We start from the raw sequence: 23,936 nt of genomic DNA, 5'->3' as shown, positions 1-23,936 counted from the left end.
TTTTCTTAATGCATTGCCAAAATGTATATGAAAAATTATCGGGAATGATTGGAATTGAATCGGGAGCAACAAAAAAAAAAAAGCAATTGGATCGGGAAATATAAGGATCGGCAGATACTCAAACTAAAACGATCGAGATCGGATCAGAAGCAAAAAAACATGAACGGAACAACCCTAGTTAACATACATAAAAGTATGAAAATCATTGAACAATTCTTTGCTTTTCTTTTTTGTATCTGAGGTCAAATTGACCCATTAAGACCAATTGAAAACACACACATGTTCATTTTAAGTTTTAAATGGCAATCAATACACCTCATTTAGCCCAATGTGCATTTTTATTGTTAAACATGCAGCAGGTCACACTGACCCATTATTGTAACCACACACACACAGTTTACCTCCATTTAACACACAAAAATAACAATTTTCTTTTTTTTATGATTACAAATACAGCAGGTCAATTTGACACATGAATTCACCACACAATTGACCCCAATTCAAAATCTTGTAAAGGAGTGATGAATGGTTTCACATCAATACAATAAAAAGTGAATGCTCATAATACAAGTAATATCAATTTAATAACCCATCAAGTATAATTGATAAGCATATCAGCATTGATCGAGGTATATCCATCAACATTTGCTCATAGGCTCGAACAAATTCGGATTACCTTGCAGTAAAAACCACACTTACATACATTTACAAGACGGTTAAGAGGTCCAAACGATCCAAAACGACAGTCATGTGCTTGCAATTATCTGCCTGAGCTTTAGCTGCTACGCATTAAACGCAATCAGGGCCGTGTCAAACCTCCGCACCGCGTGTTGACCCCCCCGGAGGCCTTTCCGCGTCGCGGCCGGCGCAATTAAAATGGAAATGCGAGGATGTAAAATTTGAAACATTGCTTCGTCCCCGCGGGGCAAGTCAATGCAGCAGTGAGCATGAGTCAAGTATTCGGGGTCACATGAGACAGCAGAGTCCCCTTCAAAGTTTTTTTTTTTAAATTAGCCCCGGAACCCAGTTTCACCAATTGATACAAAATTGGGTGGACATGTCTATCTTGACAGGATGCACCAAAAAGCCTCAAGAAGCCATAGCCGAAATTGAACAGGAAGTCAGATATTTTGAGGCAAAGCAGCCATTTGGGGTGAATTCCAGAGGTCGTGTACTTTATTAGAAAGTTAGAAAAAAATTGCCTCGAACGCCATAGTTTCACAACTAAATACCAAATTTGGTTGACATGTCTATCATGACAGCGGGGTACCAAAAAGCCTCAAGGACCCATAGCCATAGCCGAAACTGAACAGGAAGTCAGACAATTTGGTTTGAAGCAGCCATTTTAGGCTGATTCTAGGGGTTGTACATTGATATAAAATTAGAAAACGCATTGCTGGACACCAGTTTCACTAATCAATACGAGAATGGATGAACATGTCTATGACAGGGTATACCAAAAAGCCTCAAGAAACCATAGTCAAGATTGAACAGGTAATCGTACATTTTGGATTGAAGCAGTCATTTTGGTCAGATTCCAGTGTTTGTACATTAGTAGAAAGTTACAAAACAGATTAGCCGCAGACACCAGTTTTACCAATCAATACGAAACTGGAGGGACATGTCTAGCATGATAGATCACACCAAAAAGCCTCAAGAACCCATTAACAAAATAGACAGAAAGCCAGTTATTTTGAGCTAGAGCCTAGAGCTCGTGCCTTAAACGAAAGAAAGGAGAAATCTAGAAATCAAATCAGTCCTGATATCGATCAACTTTCACCGATCAAAATGAAATTTGGTACACATCTAACGTCTACCATGAGAGAATGTATGAAAAAGTCTCAAGAACCCATAAACAAAATAAACAGAAAGCCAGTTATTTTGAGCTAGGGCCTAGAGCTGATGCCTTAAACGAAAGAAAGGAGAAATCTAAAAATCAAATCAGTCCTGATCACGATCAAGTTCCACGGATCAGCATGAAATTTGGTACACATCTCTCGTCTACCATGAGGGAATGTACGAAAAAGTCTCAAGAATCCATGCAATAAAATTCATCGGAAGTCGTCCATTTAAGTGTGAAGCAGTAACCTGCGTAGGTGGATAGGGTAGCCAAATTTTTTACTCCAGTAAGAGTAGCATTCTTTTAAATAATTTTACTCAAGTAAAAGTAGTATCCAATAACTTTTATTATAATATTGTACTATAACACATTACATGGCCATATTAAGCCAAAGAGATGCCAAACATTCAGGCCAGAGCAACACTATGAAACATCAACCGTCCAAAGTGCCGTGGAGAAGTAAAAACATTGTTACCTCTGATTGGTATAATGAAGTCATGTGGTTATTGTTGTGACATCTCATTGGTGGAACTGAGTCAGTCACTATTGGCATCACTGACAAAAAACAAGTCAATATGTTGAATAAGGAGGGAAAAATGCAACAACTCTAGTGTAGCACAACGTAGCGGATTAAGAGTAGTGTTTCTTCTTCACAAATCTACTCAAGTAAAAGTAAAAAGCATTGTATGGTAAAACTTCTCTAAAAAGTACATTTTTCTCAAAAAGTTGCTCAGTTACTACCCACTTCTGGTAACCTGGCACGCCAGATTGATTGTTCAATATATCATAGTGCTGCCCCGGAGCCACGGCCCTTTCCTGGCCGGCCGGGTTGGGATGAAGTGGGTTGGGGATTGGGGGGTATGCGGCGGCCACAGTTCCCTCCTGGGTCGGCCCGGCAAGACCCGCGTCTCCTTGTACCAGGTACTGGGGAGGTGCTCCCTGGTATCATACCACGCACCACTCCTTGTCCGGAAGTGGGTCAGTGGTGCGTCCTCTATTCCCATCCCTGAAGGCCGGTTGATGGGGGCGCGGGTGGCCCAGGGGACCACCCTGGATCCCGGGGGGGAGACGATGGCTCCTTTGCTGGGCTGCGGGAGGAAGGATGAGCTGCACTGGCCCCCCACCCACCGGGGCTGGCTGGGAGGGAGCCGTGGCCCTGGGCTGTCTCCGCTCGTTTGCGTGGCTGTCGCGTGTTTGATGGGGCTCGCGCGTGACTGGATGTGATTGAGCGCGCTCAGGTGGGGGATCTCGGTGCCGGCAATTGGCGATGGGGTGGCATAGGGTCGGTTGCTGACGGACTTACACTCACAAGGGATTCACACGATTACTGGTTTCTAGATCACAGAGCTGATATTGTAAACTCCACCCCTCCCAATCACTGAGGGGCAGTTTACATGGCGACTCTGCGACACAAAGACGCAATGACTAAGTAGTGTAATGGCCTTTCGTGCATATGCTGTCGGCGAAGACGAAAAATTCTGAATCCTGCCTCCAAAGTGGAAGAATTCGATTGCGGGGATTGAGGGGGGCTTGCTCCGCAAGCAAATAAAAGTCTCCCGTGGCTCGAGACTGCGCCGATAACGTCAGCACTCGTACACGTCACATTGGGCGTGCGCAGCTGTGCTACTAAACATTGAAAACAGCAAATATGGCGGAATGTTGGCTTTAATTTACTGTTTTAATTATATTTTTAAATTAAATATGTTGAATGTTTCCATTTTGTGCCTTTTTGAGCAAAAAAGAAAAAAATGCTATTGCTTCGAGTGAGCGGGCATATTTTTTTCCGGGTTGAGGAGCTTGGTGGTGTCAAAGTGCATCATTCACTGTCGCCTTGTAAATCTGCTAGGGCTTGGCATGAATACTACATCGTTTTCATGCAGAATTGCAACATTATTCGAATGGAGACGGGCCCATATAAATGCAAATTTGAAATTTTTCATATTCTCGGAGCGTCACCATGTAAACGGCCCCTTAGCTTATAAACTCCCCCACCCCCCTCCCCTTCTTTCCCTAGTCAACATGCCCCCACATGGTGTGAACCAGAAATACATTTAGCTGACGATAGCACCAACATTTTCATAGTTAGTGTAGGCGTTCAATGTATTTCTTGTTGTTGTTTGTGTTTCTTTTCTTTTCTTCTCTTCCCCTATAACCCCTTCCTGTTCGCTGCTTTGTCATAATAAACAAGGTACGAGTCCACCTCCAACCTCCGTTCGCCAGATAAATTAAGGTGCCAATTATTATGATTGTAACATCACCAAAAAATCACCAGCTTAGTCAGGATTTTACTCATTTATTTCCGAACTTGCAACACAACATTCTTACTGTCCGCCGCAGCTGAACATGAAAAGTGAAAGTACAAATTCCTCTCTCACTCTATCACGTCAACCAAGCAGTGCATTGAGGTACACCACGCAAAACACATCCGCCACATTAGAACCTGATTCGTTACATTATTACAGGTATTATTATTACTATTACTATTATTATATTATTATTCCAATTTTCATCCATAATATTTTTTTTTTGCTATGTGTAATTGCCATTTGTAATAGTACCAGCAATATTTATTAAGGATTTAGAGTAGGTTTTCGAGCTGTGGAACGAATTAATGGAATTATAAGGTATTCTTATGGGAAAATCTTACTCGATATACTACAATTTCAACTTACAAACAAGGTCATGGAACGAATGAACTTTGTATGTAGAGGTACCACTGAATTTGTGTATTTTAAGAAACTTTCACAAGGGAATTTGCATGGACGACGCAAAGATGCTATCATCATTTTGTTCACCTTAGAACAGACGAAGCATTTTTAGCTATTAAAATAACTAGTTATTCAGAGTTTGCATTTATTCAGCTCTCTTCTTTTTTGCTTGAGGGTCCCGCATCCCATGACATGAAAGTCGGGCCGTCAAAATCTTGTGCGTTCCCCGCTAGCCAAGCATGCAGACGCGCTGATGTAATAAGCCTTAGCTCGGTGCCCTGCTTGCATGTGAAAAAATGTGCACCATGGAAGAGGATCGGATGAGTGGGGCCTGGAGCGCTTTTGGATCTTTTTACAGCGATGAACGAGGCCTTTACATTTGTATTCAACTTTGTAAAACACACTAATGCGGTGTGTGTGACAAAAACACTGACGGTAATATTTGGATCGTGAAATTGTATTCACAGCACTCTAGTGTTTTCATTTTGTGGTGTTGCTCTTGACTGCACTGCTTCCATGTGGAAGTTGGATTTTTTTTCCCCAATCAGATTCAAGCTTTTAGTGTTGCTACAAATATTTTGATAATTGAATAATGTTTTTTTTGCGACTGGTCGACTAATTGGCTCATATAAACTCTAAATCAGGTCAACTGACTGGAAATCTCGACTGAGAGAAGTTGGAATATCGGTACAGTGGTCCATCTACTCACGAAATTAATTGGTTCTGGTAGTTGTTTCGTAAGTTTCTGTAAAATTCTGCAAATCAAGATGCGACATAAATCTTTAATAATGCATAAAAATGCATCAAAATATGTAACAAACACATGTTATAATTTGTTTATTGCACAATTAACAAAATCAGAGTTGTGCAAAATGTAAAAAAACAAGAATAGAGTAAAGAATAAAAGTTAATACACTCATGTCCAGAACTCAGCAGCACGCCTCATCACACGAACCCCCGCAACACACCACATTACCCCCATCCTCCGTCAACTTCACTGGCTTCCCGTCAAACAAAGAATCAATTATAAAATCCTCATCATCACCTTCAAAATACTCCATGCCCTGGCCCCTCCCTACCTTTGCGATCTTCTCCGTCTAAACAATCGCTCTACCACTATTCCTCCCCTCTCCGTCCCCCGTGTCCGCCTCTCCACCTTTGGTTCCAGAGTTTTTAGTCATTGCGCCCCCCAGCTCTGGAACTCCCCACACCCTGATCTCCGCAGCATATCTACTCTATCACTTTTCAAATCTAGACTGAAAACACACCTGTTCACTCTTTCTTACCCACCATAACCCCTAGCTGTCATATTTTTACTTCTTTTTATTGTGCTTTTAATTTTTTATCCTTTTAATACCTTTTTATCGTACTGTGATTCCATGTCTCTTGTGAAGCGTCTTTGTGTGTTTGAAAAGCGCTTTAGAAATAAATGTATCAAATGTATTATGTAAAGCTGTCAGAACACGAGGGGCGAATGAAGAGGACGCTGGGATATACACATACACATACAGAAGAGGTCCCTCTCAGCCAATTGGATGCCAGGAATGCTAGGCAATAGCCAAAGGCAGAGCAGCTATAAGTATGTTACGTTCAGTAAACTCTGGGAGCTGCGAGTACCAGCCATACTGTATTTTTAACTATCGTATTCTAAAATGTCTTTTGTAACAATAGGCAATAATTTCCCATTGAGGCGTGTCTTTCCCTGAACATTTTGTATGTAGAGACATTCGTAAGTAGAGGTAACACTGTACAATACAACTATGTAGAATGGAATGGAATGGAATGGAATGGAATAGAATAGAATAGAATAGAATAGAATAGAATAGAATAGAATAGAATAGAATAGAATAGAATAGAATAGAATAGAATAGAAATTTATTGTTATGAGGCTCAAAAAAGAGGATTGGGACTATTTTTAGTTCCATGCCCCTAAGCAATTCATCAACTCGAAAACGTTGTAGATCAATTTCATAATCAATTAGTTGTCGATTAATTGCAGCAGCCCTTCTTTTCATATCTGCTTTCGGTATGTCTGTGTGCAGTGAATGAACATGTTTCAGTACCAGTGATGGTGATAAAGGTCCAATCCGTTTGGAATTGGAGGTCTAACAGTACATAATGGCTGCCAACCCTCCCACTCCAAATGGATTGAACATCTATGTCAATCGTCAATGGCATTGAAAGAGTTAAGAGGCAGGTTGCTAAACATTTTGGGGTTCTTAGTGTTTGTCAGGCAAATTACTGATCTGAGATATGATATACAGTGGGGCAAATAAGTATTTAGTCAACCACTAATTGTGCAAGTTGTCCCACTTGAAAATATTGGAGAGGCCTGTAATTGTCAACATGGGCAAACCTCAACCATGAGAGACAGAATGTGGGAAAAAAACAGAAAATAACATTGTTTGATTTTTAAAGATTTTATTTGCAAATCATGGTTGAAAATAAGTATTTGTTCAATACCAAAAGTTCATCTCAATACTTTGTTATGTATCCTTTGTTGGCAATAACGGAGGCCAAACGTTTTCTGTAACTCTTCACAAGCTTTTCACACACAGTTGCTGGTATTTTGGCTCATTCCTCCCTGCAGATCACCTCTCGAGCAGTGATGTTTTGGGGCTGTCGTTGGGCAACACGGACTTTCAACTCCCTCCACAGATTTTCTATGGGGTTGAGATCTGGAGACTGGCTCGGCCACTCCAGGACCTTGAAATGCTTCTTACGAAGCCACTCCTTTGTTGCCCTGGCTGTGTGTTTGGGATCATTGTCATGCTGAAAGATCCAGCCACGTCTCATCTTCAATGCTCTTGCTGATGGAAGGAGATTTCCACTCAAAATCTCTCGATACATGGCCCCATTCATTCTTTCCTTTACACAGATCAGTCGTCCTGGTCCCTTTGCAGAAAAACAGCCCCAAAGCATGATGTTTCCACCCCCATGCTTCACAGTGGGGATGGTGTTCTTCGGATGCAATTCCGTTTTCTTTCTCCTCCAAACACAAGAACCTGTGTTTCTACCAAAAAGTTCTCTTTTGGTTTCATCTGACCATAACACATTCTCCCAGTCCTCTTCTGGATCATCCAAATACTCTCTAGCGAACCACAGACGGGCCTGGACGTGTACTGGCTTCAGCAGGGGGACATGTCTGGCAGTGCAGGATTTGAGTCCCTGGCGGCGCATTCTGTTACTGATTGAAGCCTTTGTTACTGTGGTCCCAGCTCTCTGTAGGTCATTCACTAGGTTCCCCCCGTGTGGTTCTGGGATTTTTGCTCACCGTTCTTGTTATCATTTTGACGCCACTGGGTGAGATCTTGCATGGAGCCCCAGATCGAGGGAGATTATCAGTGGTCTTGTATGTCTTCCATTTTCTAATAATTGCTCCCACAGTTGATTTCTTTATACCAAGCGTTTCACCTATTGCAGATTCAGTCTTCCCAGCCTGGTGCAGGTCTACACTTTTGTCTCTGGTGTCCTTCGACAGCTCTTTGGTCTTGGTCATTGTGGAGTTTGGAGTGTGACTGAGTGAGGTTGTGGACAGGTGTCTTTTATACCGATGATGAGTTAAAACAGGTGCCATTAATACAGGTAACGAGTTGAGCCTCGTTAGACCTCATTAGACCTCGTTATAAGACGTTAGACCTCTTTGACAGCCAGAAATCTTGCTTGTTGGTAGGTGACCAAATACTTATTTTCCACTCTAATTTGGAAATAAATTCTTTGAAAATCAAACAATGTGATTTTCTGTTTTTTTTTTTTTCACATTCTGTCTGTCAGGGTTGAGGTTCACCCATGTTGACAATTACAGACCTCTCTAATCTTTTCAAGTAGGAGAACTTACAATTGGTGGTTGACTAAATACTTATTTGCCCCACTGTAGCAGTGTACACTTAAATAATTCAATATATGAGGAGTGTCTGCTAACTACTGGCAAACGAACCCAAACAAGTAGCACGAGGAATCAGAGAAATGTGGTTAAATCTCTTGACATTAAGAATCTTTTGTTCTCGCTGTTTTTAATTGATTCATTAACGCGCACGCGCAGTTTAGGCCTCAGCAGTGTTGCGCGTCCCCGCGTGCACGCATCGTGTCGGGAGCGAGCACGCGGAGGCGGTCCGGAGGCTTACCTCCTCGTCTCTCCTCTCTCAGCTTCTTCTTCTCGTTCTTCCTCTCAGCGCTGATTTGCTCGTTTCTCGCCGCTTGCTTTCACCACGCGAGTTGGAAAAATCGCCAGAGGACGACCGGGAGCGAGCGAGCCATAAGGCGGCCGTGTAACTGAAGCTTCTCGTCCCTTCGACCTTTTTTTGGTGGGGATTAAAAATCACGCCGAACGCAGCGTTGACGGCCGAGCGCCAAGCAGGTAAATGCCGTAAAGTCGAAGTCAAGGTCCCGTGGAAAGTGTTTGTGTTTCCTTCATGAGAGGAGGATGTGCGGGGGACGAGCCTCCCTTTGTGCGCAGGAGCCAGCGGGGTCACAATGTGGACGGTCTGTCGCCACCGTCGGCCCCGCCGTCGAGCGTCCTCTCGGAGCCGCCGTCCTTTACCCGACAGAAACGCCTTCCTTTCTGCGTCTTTCGTTAAGTTTCCAACTCCCGAGGCCTATTCTCACCCCCCTCCCCCGTCTGCTTTTAAACCCCCCGTCGGCGATGTTGTAACGCACCCTACTTTTAGCCTCGTAGCTAGCTCCCCTGTGACGTTCACTGACGGCTCGGTTTCCAACCCCCGCTTGACCCCCATTGTGTGTTGAACCCCCACAATGCGGCGGTGAGGCGTTAGTGAACAGGCAGGCGACTGCGGCGCACCATGAAGGACCCTCATATTTATTTTGGGGCGATCAGTACCTCGCGAAACAGCTAAGGATTCGGTCGAGTGCCGACGTCTACCATCGCCATGAAACGCCCCCCTCCGCCAGCCCCGGGAAAGGCGAGCTTGTTGTCTGTCCAATTCGCTGTCCTGATAGCTTACACGCTTCTAAATATACTTTAAATATAAAAAAATAACTTTGTACTTCCTATGTAGTGAATTCTATAGATGTCCGTGTTTTAGCCTTGTTTTTATCGCGTGGGAGGGTGTAAATGGTCTTTTTTTCAAAGTGCTAATGAGTCACTATTGTTTTTGTCTTATTTTTATTTAACCATACAATCGTTCTGCCATGCTAAAATAACACTAACCGTAAAAAATACATAAAGAAATATCTATTACTTTTGTAGGAAGTTGTGGTTTTTCCAGGGTTGTACAGTTCTTTAACTTAAATTGGAAACTTTCCACAGGAATTTACTGACATTTCTAATATGTATTAATAATTAGAGATGTCCGATCACGTCATTTTCAAAGTATCGGAATCGGCCAAAAAATAACGGCCATGCCTTTTTTTAATATATATATTTTTTTTAATTAAATCGTTTTCTAATTGTATTTAACGTTACAGACATAAATAAAAAAGTATCACGTTAAAATATTTAACGCAATTAATGCATGCGCTGCACGACCCACTCACACATTGTCGCGCTCAATCTGTAATGGCGCCGTTTTACCTGTATAGAGAGATAAAAGGCAGCGTTAAACGAGTAGAGTTAATTTTGGCAGCCTTTGGAGCCTTTTTTTTAATTGGAGAAAGCCTTACAATCCCTCGTCCTACGATTAGAAATATCATGGGAAGCAATATGGGGAAGCAAGGTAGCAATTGATTTTTGTCTCAACACCTTATGTTATTTCCTAACGCAGAGAAGATATATCAATAGGTAGCACTACGCACAGTCATGGTTCCACTTCCCATCATGCATTTGGGCATGGCTACAGTATCATTTACCGAAAGCTCAACAAATACACTAGATGGCAATATTTAGTCACAATATACAAAGTCAGAACTCTTTCTATCCGTGGATCCCTCTCACAGAAAGAATGTTAATAATGTAAATGCCATCTTGAGGATTTATTGTCACAATAAACAAATACAGTACTTATGTACTGTATGTTGAATGTATATATTCGTCTGAGTTTTATTCATTTTTTTCTTAATGCATTGACAAAATGTATATGATTGGGAAAAATTATCGGGAATGATTGGAATTGAATCGGGAGCAAAAAAAAAAGCAATCGGATCGGGAAATATCGGGATCGGCAGATACTCAAACTAAAACGATTGGGATCGGATCAGGAGCAAAAAAACAGAATCGGAACAACCCTATTAATAATAATAATAATACATTTTATTTCAAAGTGCCTTTCAAACACTCAGGGACACTGTATCGTAGAGATTAAAAATCAACAAACACAAATGAAAAGCAGAATAAAAGCAATACAAAATTAAGAAGTCGAGATAAAACAAAGTTAAAGATTAAGATGGGTAAACCAGGTTGAACAGATGAGTTTTGAGTCTCGTGCTGCAACGATTAATCGATTAACTCGAGTATTCGATGAGAAAAAAAATATTCGAATTAAATTTTGTTGCCTCGAGTATTCGTTTAATTAAAGTGGCATCGTAATGTTTTATTTTGAAAGTGTTCGCATCATTTCACATGGCTGAATCCAACTGCTCCCAGTTAAGACCAACATAAGCTATGTTTTTGTTTGAGCTAATGTGTTTTTAATGCATTTGTAATTTAGTTTATATGTATATTTAGCCGTTTTTTTGTGGTAATATGAGAAGAAAAAAAAGTTAGCATTTTATAGCATTTAAGCAAGCGGACTTTTGCCATGTAAGTTAGCCAATTGTTCTTTTGTTGTAAATAGATCCTCATTTATTTATTTTTAATACCGTTTGAGGCTCAGCTCAAGTATTTTAATTTTTCATGTTCCTTTTCTGATTATTCGAACTAACTAGTTCATCGATTAATCGATTACTAAAATAATCGATAGCTGCTGCCCTATTTGAGTCTTTTAAAAGTGAGAGGGTGGATATTAGGAGTGGGAACCTCTTGGTACCTCATGATACGATACGATTTGCAATACAATGAACAAATGTTCATTCGCTGCCATCCCTCCCACTTCAAATGGTTTGAACGTCTATGGCCGTCAGTGGCAACCAATGCCAGGCAATGAGATAATTTTGGGCCATTTAAAGTCATTTACCTGTCGATTTCAGTTACTTCCTGTTGATTTTGGGGTATTTTATGGGTCACTTCCTGTTTATTTTGCGTTACAGAACAGGAAGTGACCTGGGAGTCACCCAAATGAATAGGCAGTGACTCAAACTCAACAGGAAATGACCTGTAAATGCCCTAAAATGAACCGCATGTGACCTGTAAATACTCTCAAAATCGGACAGAATGACTGTAAATGCTCTGGTTTGGAATGAACGAACGTTCCCAGTCTAAATGGATTGGGCGTCATGCACCATCAATGGAGCCTTAGAGTTAACTGAGAAACTATTATGGTGGAAGATTCTGGTAGCAACTTGTTGGCTCATTTTTACTTTTTTTTTTTTTTTTGACATTGACACCTTTTAAAACGATATCTCAATTCTTGGCAGGACCATATCAATAACCTTTTGAGATACAAAGTATTATGATATATCACCATTTCGATATTTTGTCACACCCCTAGTGGATATGTTGTGAAATACTGGGGTTAGGGAGTGCCAGAGCTGGGGGGCAGAGTGATTAAAGGATCTAAAACCGAAGGTGGTGAGAGAGGCAAGAGGGACAGAAAGATGGAAGGAAGAAGAGGAACTTTCTGGCAATAGCTAGTATGATGTTTTCCAAAATGAAACTTAGCTCTCAACTCATTCACTGTCAGTCATTTTTGGACTTCACTTCCCCATTTTGGCTGACCTTTCACGACCCACACAATACTGAATTCTGCTCAAAATAAACACATCGAACCTACTAAAAATAAGAGCTCCATTTTATTTCACCTGATAAGTTCCTTTCGACTTCAGAACATTCTTTTGAAAAAAGCAATAGAACATGTTTTGTTTTAAAGACGCGCCGATATCCGCCTCAGTTCTGAAGTCGAGGGTTTCCCTAGGGGATGGAAGTGTCAATGTTAGTCCGCCAACCAGTTTAGGTTGTACCTCCTGCCCATAATCGGCTAGGATATGCTTCAGCGCCCCCGCGACTCAAGTGAGGTTGAACGGTACATTAAATAGATGGATGAAAAAATGTCAAGCAGAGCAGTGACTGTGAAGCTAATAATTTTGCTTTTGTGACATGTCAATCCAACAAAAATACGATGGCAAAAGGGCTGTTGATGATCAAATAATTTTGATCGGATTTAGGAAACTGTCTGTGAATGATGCTGACAGCAAGGCTCAGGTTAATGAGTCAGTGGCTCTTTTTAAATTACTTGGTGTTCAACATTCACTATGGCATACCATTTCTCAGAATTGTCTCTATAAATGAGTCTTGTTGGATTGGTCATTTCAATCTGAGTGCACTCCACCAAAATTATGATTATCAGATTTTTTTTTTTTTTTTTTTTTTTTTTGAGTAATGAAAAAAAATAGCCATTAATTTTGTCTCTTGGATCCTCTGTTTGGCTGACAAGGTTCAGTCAAAAAGATCCATCATAAAGGCGTAAAGTCCAAGGGACTCTCTAGAGTTGAAGTGTCAAAATTACAGCGAAGAACAGACTGAACAGACAGAAAGACTAACAGGTTATTCACTTGAGTCTAGCTACTTTTGGTGGCTTTAAATATTTCTGCCGGAATGAATTGTGGGTATTTCAACCCCTTTTCTATGCAACCTTTATTAATTATGCATCCACCTTTCCTACTAATTTTTAGAATTTGAATTACCTATATTAAAGGTACTTACAGTTGATCTCACTCGCAAGGAAAGTTCCCGGGTTGAATTGACAAGTTAGGAAGGGTGTAACGGTACATGTATTTGTATTTAACCGTTTGGGTATGTGGTGCTCGGTTCAGAATTCTGACGTAATGTAACCCTTTTCGAGGCTGTGAGTCAATCGGGTTACAGTTTCTTTGTGTAGATTATATTTACATCGTCTTCTCTACTATAATGAGGACCAACACGGTAGGACAGTATAACCCAGAAACGTCAATGGCGCGGCAACGTGGCCGCCGCGAGAATGCAGTGAAATGCGGGCGTTAAAGTCAATCAGCCAATGCACACCAGTCGCAGTGCGGCCGCGTGTTAGACGCATCCTAGAAGCGGCTCAACATGATGCACGCGAAAAGAACGGCAGAGTTTATTATTTGACACAAGACGCGACCGTCCTGCGTCAATACTACTACCGGTAGCTATGATCGAGCAAACCGGAAGTCACTCGTGTAAAAATACGGTGGATCCGGTCGATTTTCAAACTAATATGCAATCGTAACCCACTTTTTGAGTCCCATCAGATCTTTTGAGTGGTAGATGGGGTCACAGTTGACTTGTCTTTGTTGATTTACTGCTGTCTTCTCTGCTATAATAATAACAACCAACACGGCCCCGTGTTCAATAAAAAACCCTCCTACTAGAGCAGGGCGGTAAACCGAAAATTTACCGTCACCGAAATTCTTAACGATGACCGACGTAATTTTGACCATGTCGGTAAATTCGGTAAATTAATAAAACAAGAAAATATAGTCTTTTCATCCCGCTTTGATTCTGTTGTTCGTCTATGTTCATTCCCCTTTAAGAAAGCAGTCAATGGGCTTACGTAGAGAGTCACGTGATCATCAAGAAGCCAATCAAACAAAGGCCTGGTAAGCTAACGCTAGCAGCTAACGCTACAAGCAAAACGTGATGGAGTGTGGCTTAAGGGAGGTTCACCAAACTTTCACCTGACATTTAGTAGACTCTTGGTGGCATCCAGACGGACTTTCACCCGCTGTCCTCCCTTGTTCTCACGATTTCCAGAGATGGTGCTTTCGTGGCTTTCTACTGGTAGCCAGGCTAACGCTAGCTAGCGGCTAACGCTACAAATGAACGTGATGGAGTCGGATAGCGGCTCTAACCTTGTCGAAACGCCTGAACTTAATGAGTGGATTGGGCACGGACAGCATCTAGCAACGACTATGTGGCGTTATTTTGTATCTGTCTGTGTGTGATTCCTCTGATAGCTTTTGTGTTGGTAAAGCATTCAACATAAAGTACAATCCAACGGCGAAACTTATAATGACCGAGAAATGGCCCCAGCTATTTTTCTGTATGTGCTTATTTCTGTGTCATTATTGCTATCATAAAATCTTAAGCGTTTCATTTGAAAAAGATCAATATAGCTTTAATGTGTGTGTGTCTCTCTGTTTGTTTGGGGGTTCATTTGTGCGTGCATTTATTAAAAAAAGCACTGGGGGGGGGGGGGGGCGGCGGGGGGAGAGACCCTGAAACCATAAAGTAGACACTTGTATTTAATAATTATGTCACAGCAGCCATTAACAATAAGTTGTCTTTTTGAAGTGTACTGTTCAAGCTGCAAGTCATTTGTGTTACAATGACATGTTTGCACAGGCATATTGATTTTGATAATGTACGTTGTTCAAGTCATACACGCTGTTATAAATGTTCATACTTGAATTCTTATTGCTTACGATACATTTTTATAAACTTAATGTTTAGACTGCATGTACAATTGTTAAATACGGTATATGAAATTGAATGCTGGTAAATAAATCAACAAGAAACAGTTAATCTGTATTTCATGCATTGATTCAGATTTTCAAATTATATAACGGTACGCTTGGGCGAATTTATCGTCATTTATCGTTATCGAGATAAATCTGCTCAATTTATCGTGATACATGTTTAAGGCCATATCGCCCAGCCCTACCTCCTACCACAACAAAACAAGTAGGAATTAATATTCACATAGGAACTAAAGGTATACAATATAAAATATACAATATAAATGAATATTATATCACATTTGTAAAATATAAACATATAAAATAAATAATAGCCCATTTAAATAAAATAAATTGAAATGAACTAAAACACCTGTAATTAAATAATAAGAATAATACACAACAGATCCTGCTTACACAATTAAATTCATTAATTTCTGTGTGGCACTTTGAGAAAATCCACCAATAAAGCTTTTGAAAACCGTTCATAAGAGAAAAAAAAAATGATTCATTGAGGCATTTCATTTGTAAAATACATGTTAAAATCTTTGTCATTGGGATTGCTTTTCTCTTTAGCACAGGGCTTCTTTTTTCTACTTAGTTTCAGAAAGAAAGCTGACCAGTACACGGGGTCTGAAAGGCAAATTGTTGTTGGATTATCTTTAAATACCCGCTACTTTTTAAGCAGAATTCTAGCTTTGTATAGGCTAATGTTCCTATTGTTGAAAGGTGTGTAATAAACAACTAGCACATTTATATTTTGCATTTTGTTTTCTTACTGTACCGAAAATGAACCGAACAGTGACCTCAAAACCGACGTACGTACCGAACCGAGATTTTTGTGTACCGTTACACCCCTACCTGTTTGCCTGACAAGGTTCAGTCAAAATATCCATCATAAAGGCACAAGGTCCAAGGGACTCTCAAGAGTTGAAGTGTCAAAATTGCTGCGAAGAACAGTGTGGAAAGACTACCAGGTTATTCACTTGAGTCTAGCTAGTTTTGGTGGCTTAAAATATTACTGCCGGAATGAATTATGGGTATTTTAACCCCTTTTCTCTGCAACCTTTATTAATTATGCATCCACCTTTCCTAATAATTTTCAGAATTTGAATGACCTATAGTAAAAGTACTTACAGGTTATCTCACTTAAAACGGAAGTTCCTGTGTTCAATTGACAAGTTTTGGGTGTGTGTAAATGAGTTTTACTCATTTAGACTGAAAGTGTAGTTCCACTAAATTAAATGTTCCTCACGCAGGCCCCACGATGTCCAGCGAAGTGCAAAGACCGGACGACAGCCCCAGCACCAGCGGCGGCAGCTCGGACATAGAGCAGCGAGAGTCGTCTGTACCGACCGAGCAGGAGCGCGAGCAAGCGCAGCCCAAAAAGAAGGAGACCAAAATCTCCAGTAAAACCGCTGCTAAACTCTCCACGAGTGCCAAGAGGTAAGACAAGCCCCCGCTGGCACCCCTTCCTATGCCCCCTCCTCCTCCTTCTCCACTGTAGAGGGTACACTGGGTTGTTTGTTAAAATGGCGCCCTGAGGGGGTGAAGCTGTGTAAAAAAAAAAAAAAAAAAAAAAAAACTGTAGTCCCAAAGGTATTGTCATTTCAAACATGCTTGCTATTCAGCCGGACTGTAAACCTTCACGCACACAAAAATGGAGGTTTGTTACCCTCATTTGAAGGATATCCGCCATCAAATCATTGCCCGCCAATGATTTAAATTCATTAAAACTGTGAGGACTGGCTGTGAATGCTCATCTTTCAATGCCATTTACAGCGCTAGACGTCCAATCAGTTTTGTAGGGCTGGCAGAGAATGTAAAAGGGGTTTACACTTTTTAGCGAACCCCCGACTTTTGGTGAAAAGCTTATGGTTAACCCCTCCTGACAAATTTAAACCTATTAAAAAACTTTTTTAAAGTATTCCATAGGGTGTATTCACTTAACATTGTATATTTGAATGCCCAGATGTTCAACCAAGCAGTATAATTCAGAATCAGAAGCATCTTGATTGGCCAAGTATTCCAAAACCACACATTGAATTAATCTTTTGATTTACAACCTGTCCAAAGAACATATTGAAAACAGCTTTCAAACTCACAACCTGGGGGGCATAGACCGCCCGCCACGTCTTTTTTTGAGCCAGCCAAAGTCAAATCATATGTAATGAGAGAAATCGGACTATTAATGGTTTTCTTCCCTGCTGAGATACAATCTTAGATACTCACATTTGATTGGTTAAAATTAGAAGTCGACTGATAAATGGACTTTTTTTTTCCCCCAACACCAGTCATCGATTAACAAAGAAAAAACAAACTGATAAAAAAGGATTTTGATCTGGCATCTGTGTGGGCAACTGTGGCCTCCGCTGACTGACAGTATAACCCCGGAAGGACCCTGCAGCAGCTTGAAGGCAGGGTGCAATTGGAAGCTTCAGGCTTGCCTGTTTTGTAAATATTGTAAGATTTTTTTTTATCTTGCATGAGAGAATGTGCAATGTTGCTTTAGCCTTTAAAGGTGTTTACTGACTGGTCCTTACACTGTAATGTAATTCGTTGCGTTAGCGTAGCATTCGCCTTACCTTTAGCATGGCGAGCATTCTCTTAAACTCTCACTTGTTTACATCTCGTCTTGACGTCCTGGTGGGTTTAATTATTTGAAATTAATGTACTGTTCTTGCTGAGTGTGCATAATCATAAACAGAAGTGCTGTGTTGTTAGTTTGGTAGCACTAGATCGAATTAATCCTTTAAGTCTCAAATCATCATTTTAAATTTGAAGCTGTTGAAGCAATTTAAAAAATGCCTTTCATAATCACAGTTGTTTGAAAAAGTATCCAAACCTTTTGGAATTTCTCACTTTTCTGCACCATCAAATGTGATCTGATCTTTGTCAAAATCACACAGATGAAAATACAGTGCCTGCTTTAACTAAAACCACCCAAACATTTATAGGTTTTCATATTTTAATGGGAAGAGCATGCAAACAATGACAGAAGGAGGAAACATTTTAAGTCAGGTATGTGCCAAATCACTGATGAGTGGTTTAAAACTGCCCTGCCTGCTATAAAACACACACCTGGTAAGAAATGTCTTGATGAGAAGCATTGTCTGATGTGCATCATGGCTCGGTCAAAAATAGCTGTCTGAACACCTGGAATCAAGGATTGTTGATTTGTATAAAGCTGGGAAAGGATACAAAACCATCTCTAAAAGTTTGAATGTTCATCAATCGACAGTCAGAGAAGTTATCTACAAATGGAGAGAGTTTGGCACTGTTGCTTTTCTGCCAAGGAGTAGCCGTCCACCAAAGATGACGCCAATAATTCAGCGCAGAATACTCAGAGAGGTAAAAAAGAGAACCCTAGAGTGTCTGCTAAAGATTTTCGGAAATCACTGGCACAGTCCAATATCTCTGTGCACACATCAACTATATATAAAACTAAGCCCAAGAAAGTTGTTCATGGGAGGACCTCACGGAGGAAGCCACTGCTGTCTTAAAAAAAAAAAAAAAAAAAAAAAAACGTTGCTCATTTAATGTTCGCAAAAGGCACTTGGACACTCCACAGAAGTTTTGGCAAATTATTTTGTGGACTGATGAAACTAAAGTTTAATTGTTTGGGAGTAACACACAACGTTAAGTGTGGAGGAAAAAGGAACAGCTCACCAACATCAACACCTCATTCCCACCGTGAAGCATGGTGGTGGGAGCATCATGATTTGGGGCTGTTTTGTTGCCTCAGGGCCTGGACAACTTGAAATCATTAATGGAAGAATGGATTCAAAGGTTTATCAGGATGTAATGCAGGAAAACCTGAGGCCGTCTGTTAGACAGTTGAAGCTAAAAAGAGGATGGATGCTGCAACAAGACAATGGTCAAAAACAGAAGTAAATCAACTTCAGAATGGTTTCAGAAGAAGAACAAAATACACGTTCTGAAGTGGCATTGAGATGCTGTGGCATGACCTAAAGACAGCGATTCATGCCAGACATCGCAGGAATTTGACTGAACTACAGCAGTTTTGTAGAGAGGAATGGGCCAAGATTAGTCATGATCAATGTACCAAACTGATCTGCAGCGACAGGAAGCGTCTGGTTGAAGTTATTGCTGCCAAAGGGGGTCCACAAAATATTAAATGTGATGGTTCACTTATTTTTCCCCCTCATGTCATTGTTTGCATACTATCCTCATTAAAATATGAAAAATTATAAATGTTTGGGTGGTTTTAGTTAAAGCAGACACTGTATTTTCATCTCTGTAATTTTGACAAAGATTAGGTCATATTTGATGGTGATTTTATGCAGAAATGTGAGAAATTCCAAAAGGTTCAGATACTTTTTTCATACCATTGTACATGCTTTTTTTTAAAAAAAAAAAAGTATCTGCCTCAAATATCGGCTTACAAAATCTGCTTTGGATATCGGCAGTCAGCTGAAAATTTGTTTATATCCCGGTACTGGCATCAGCATTTGAAAATTCCATATCTGTCAACCTCTAGTTATAATCGTACTGGTATTTAAAAATGTCTGACAACGGCTATTTTGCCTCCTTCTGGGAAATATTAGCTTGTATTCAGGATTTTCTCCAGTATTACACATCAAAAAATGATTTTAAAAATATATTTATTTTAAACTGTGTTCCTTTGCATATTCGTGATTCACAACTCACAAACTAACTAATTCACTGCCATTGACTGTGATAGATGTCCAATCCATTTGGACTGTGAAGGCTGAATTAGACATCTGTCGCCGTCAATGGCAGCCAATGAGTTGACGTGATTTTAGGACTAAATTGACTTGAGTCGCGATGAAGCGAGCAACTGTGTGTTGCTTTCTTTTTAAAATAATGTTGAGATCGCATAACGGCGTCATCACACGCACTTTCTGGCACAAATCAAAATGTCCTCAGTGAAGATTGTGGCGCCGGTTGGCAAACCAGCTGATCTGTGGAAAAGATGTCAGCAAAAGGACAAAGAATTTGAGGTTTTATCATAACTGCATTGTGACGCAATGTTTTGAGAAGGTGGCGAGGATTATTATGTACGACAAAATTTTGGGACGCATATCAACCTTTGTCGTGCTACTGTTTGCAATTTTTGATGTGCTTTGAGTAATTTGAGGTAAACAGCCATTAATGCTAAAAACAATGAACAAAAGAGTATTTTAACTTGAACGAGAAGGTTCAACTTGCATTTGGTGAAGCTGTAGGCATTGCATGAGAGTCTTGTTTTCACCATCTTGCTTTTAAGTTGTGATTTCATCTTGAAGTGACGCATTTTGCCATTTTCCTCGTCTTTGATCTTTTAATTAATCCTGCTTTTATGTTGACTTCATCTTGATCATCTTTTCATGTCTTGTTTAGAATCAGTGTTTATTTGTCTCAATAAAGTAAAGTGGATTTACCTTGTGTGTGAATGGTGCTCTACAAATTACTTCTCTAAATACTGTTCACACAGTCAGGTGGTAAATTCAGGGACACATTGAAAACAGTTACCCTAAATTCGCATGATACAGTGCACCTGACTATAAACTGCACCACTCAAATCTAAGAAGTACACATACACTGCTGGCCAAAAGTAGTGGCACCCCTGCAATTCTCTCAGGTAATGCTCAATTTCTCCCAGAAAATGATAGCAATTACAAATGCTTTGTTAGTAATATGTTCATTGATTTTGCTTGCAATGAAAGAACACAAAAGAGAATGGAAAAAAAAAAAATAATAAAACAATATAATTTTAGACAAAACTCTGAAAATGGACCGGACAAAAGTATTGGCACCCTTTGAAAAATGTTGTTATCCTTCTCTAATTTGTGTAATTAACAGCACCGGTTACTTACCTGTGGCACGTAACAGGTGGTGGCAATAACTATATCACACTTGCAGCCAGTTAAAATGGATTAAAGTTGACTCAACCTAAAAGAAAGAAGACCAAAGAACTGTCTGAGGACTTAAGCAAAATATTGAGGAAGCATGGGCAATCTTAAGGTTACAAGTCCATCTCCAAAGACCTGAATGTTCCTGTGTCTACCATGTCTACCATCAATAAATGTAAAGCCCATAGCACTGTGGTTAACCCCCCTGGATGTGGACGGAAAAGGAAAAATTGACTAGAGATTTCAACGAAAGATTGTGCGGACGGTGGATAAGAACCTCGACTAACATCCAAACAAGTTCAAGCTGTCTTGGAGTCCGAACCGTCACCCGTCAACCCGTACTATCTGTCGGCATCTTAATGAAAAGGGACTCTATGGTAGGATACCCAGGAAGACCCCACTTCTTACCCAGAGACCTAAGCAAGCCAGGCTGGAGTTTGCCGAAACTTACCTGAGAAAGCTAAAAACGTTTTGGAAGAAGGTTCTCTGGTTAGGAGATAAAAGTAGACCATTTTGGGAAAAAGCATCAACATAGAATTTACAGGGGGAAAAGGAGGCCTTCAAAGAAAAGAACACTGTCTCCACAGTCAAACATTGCAGAGGTTTCCTGATGTTTTGGGGTTGCTTTGCTGCCTGTGGCACTGGACTGATTGACTGTGTGCACGGCATTATGAAGTCTGAAGACTACCAACAAATTTTGCAGCATAATGTAGGGCCCAGTGTGAGAAAGCTGGGTCTCCCTCAGAGGTCATGGATCTTCCAGCAGGACAATGACCTCCAAAACACTTCAAAAAGCACTGGAAAATGATTTGACAGAAAGCACTACAAACTTCTAAAGTGGCCAGCAATGAGTCCAGACCTGAATCCCATAGAACACCTGTGGAGAGATCTGAAAATGGCAGTTTGGATAAGGCACCCTTCAAATCTCAGAGACATGGAGCAGTTGGCCAAAGAAGAATGGTCTAAAATTCCAGCAGATTATTGTAAGAAACTCATTGATGGATACCGGAGGCACTTGTTCGCAGTTATTTTGTCTAAAGGTTGCCCTACCAAGTATTAGGCTGAGAGTGCCAATACTTTTGTCTGGCCCATTTTTGGAGTTTTTTGTAAAATGATATTGATTTAATTTTTTTTTTTCATTCTCTTTTCTGTTTTTTCATTGCAAGCAAAATAAATGAAGATATTGCTACCAAAGCATTTGTAATTGCAATCATTTTCTGGGAGAAATTGAGCATTATCTGACAGAATTGCAGGAGTACCAATACTTATGGCCAGCAGTGTTTAAGCCAAACCTGAGTTTAAGTCTCCACATTTTAATAAAAAATACCTTTTGCATTTTATAGCATTTAAGCTAGTGGACTTTTTCTTTGTAAATTAGCCAATTGTTCTTTAGTTGTACATAGATAAAATTTATACAGTTTGTGGCTCAGGTATTTAAATTTTTCATGTTCCTTATCCGATTACTCAATTATTCGAACTAACTAGTCTATCGATTAATCGACTACTAAAATATTCGATAGTTGCAGCCCTACTATCCATTCTTTTTGAATCTGTCAAAAAACCCAAGGTTCACCTTAAATGGTTCTTTAGTGACACCAAAGATCTGTTATTGACAACAGGTCAGCATGTATCTGTAAATAACTCGCTTTCCCACAAACCTATTCTGATCTGAGTGAAAAGGCCAAATTGGACATTGGGCAATTTGGACAATGAACTCCGCGGGGCAGCTCAAAATTAGTCACTTTGTTATTAATGCTGTAGGGTTCAAAGGCAGAAAAAAAGTAGTAATTTATAGTCCGAAAAACAATGGCACTAACATTCCATATTTCAGTTAGTTTCATCTATCTATTTTCTTTCAAGGACCATATGAAAAAAAGCCAAAACACAGCACATTACAGCTTTCCTAAAAAATCTTTTCACTGTGACATTCACTAAATGTTTTTTTCTTCTTCTTAGGATTCAGAAGGAGCTGGCTGAAATTACATTAGACCCACCTCCTAACTGCAGGTGAGACGCTTTTATCCATTCTCGGATGATTGCTCCGTCGATGTATTATGTTGTCATTTGTGTGCGAGCACGTCTTTTTCACGCTTGTGGCTGCAGCGAGGGCGCGGAAAAGGCGCTGCGGTGTCACTTTTAAAAGCCGTTTCCATTTTTGTATGAATCCCCCGCCTTTGTGTGGAGCAAGCAGTCAATGCTTATTGTGTGATGTCGCCTCTCGTTTCGTCTCTCTCTTTTGGGCCTTTTGAGGACGAGAGATGTCGAGCCACACGCGGCGTCCGTCTTCCCCTTGGGGATGCCGCACAGGAAGGAGCTTTTTTATCAGTTTCCGTGACTCTGCCTTTGTTGTTTGAGGAGACCATCATGGTGTTGTTGATGTTTTCTGGCTTTGTACCGGGGGCCCTGGTTTAAAGTGCTTGTGACACGAAAAAGCATGTTTATTTCATAATACACGCGGTATTTTATGCTCCTGAATGATATGGACCGCTTGGATGTGTGTGGAAGCGATCGCTATATTTATTTAGTTTTTTGAATCCCGCGCCAGGAAAATGAGTGACTTCCGGCTTCGGTCTCGCATTGAGGAGGAGGGCGCTGTGACGTGTACGGTAGAAGACGTCCTCTTCACGCTACAGTGTACTGTTGTGTATGAGGACGAAGGATTCAGCTGATTTGGGGGATTAATACTTTTATTTTTTGCATCACGCCAGCCAAACGGCTGCAGAAAAATCATTCTGTATGCGGGAGAGGCGTATGCGCCTTTTTGGAGTTTCAAAAGGTTCCCATTCACCGTGGATATTTACTGTGGGACCATTGGACTTACAAGGAAGTGAGTAAACATCTTGTTTTGTATTATGTCAAATACGAATACAGTGATTACAAAGTAAACACTATAAAATTCCTTTAAATAAAGGACTACTTACGTTTGATCATTGATAGGCATGTAAAAAGCTATCCTCACGCTCATTAGCTGTTAGCTGTTAGCACGTTAGCTACACAACAATTCCA

General features: G+C 40.4%; 1 protein-coding gene across 1 annotated transcript in view; it reads left to right on the top strand.

The window, feature by feature from the left end:
• Nucleotides 1-8,657: 8,657 nt before the first annotated feature.
• The window catches only part of ube2e2 (ubiquitin-conjugating enzyme E2E 2), a 95,721-nt gene continuing 80,442 nt past the window's right edge, over nucleotides 8,658-23,936 (top strand). The window contains exons 1-3 of the mRNA XM_057833412.1: nucleotides 8,658-8,905; nucleotides 16,314-16,500; nucleotides 22,887-22,937. Of these exons, the coding sequence (XP_057689395.1) occupies nucleotides 16,322-16,500; nucleotides 22,887-22,937 (230 nt within the window). The 5' untranslated portion in view covers nucleotides 8,658-8,905; nucleotides 16,314-16,321. The remainder of the gene's footprint in view (nucleotides 8,906-16,313; nucleotides 16,501-22,886; nucleotides 22,938-23,936) is intronic.

This window comes from Corythoichthys intestinalis, chromosome 4, assembly GCF_030265065.1.
Source record: "Corythoichthys intestinalis isolate RoL2023-P3 chromosome 4, ASM3026506v1, whole genome shotgun sequence".
Classification (NCBI taxonomy): Eukaryota; Metazoa; Chordata; class Actinopteri; order Syngnathiformes; family Syngnathidae; genus Corythoichthys; species Corythoichthys intestinalis.
This window is presented reverse-complemented; position numbering and strand designations above follow the sequence as displayed.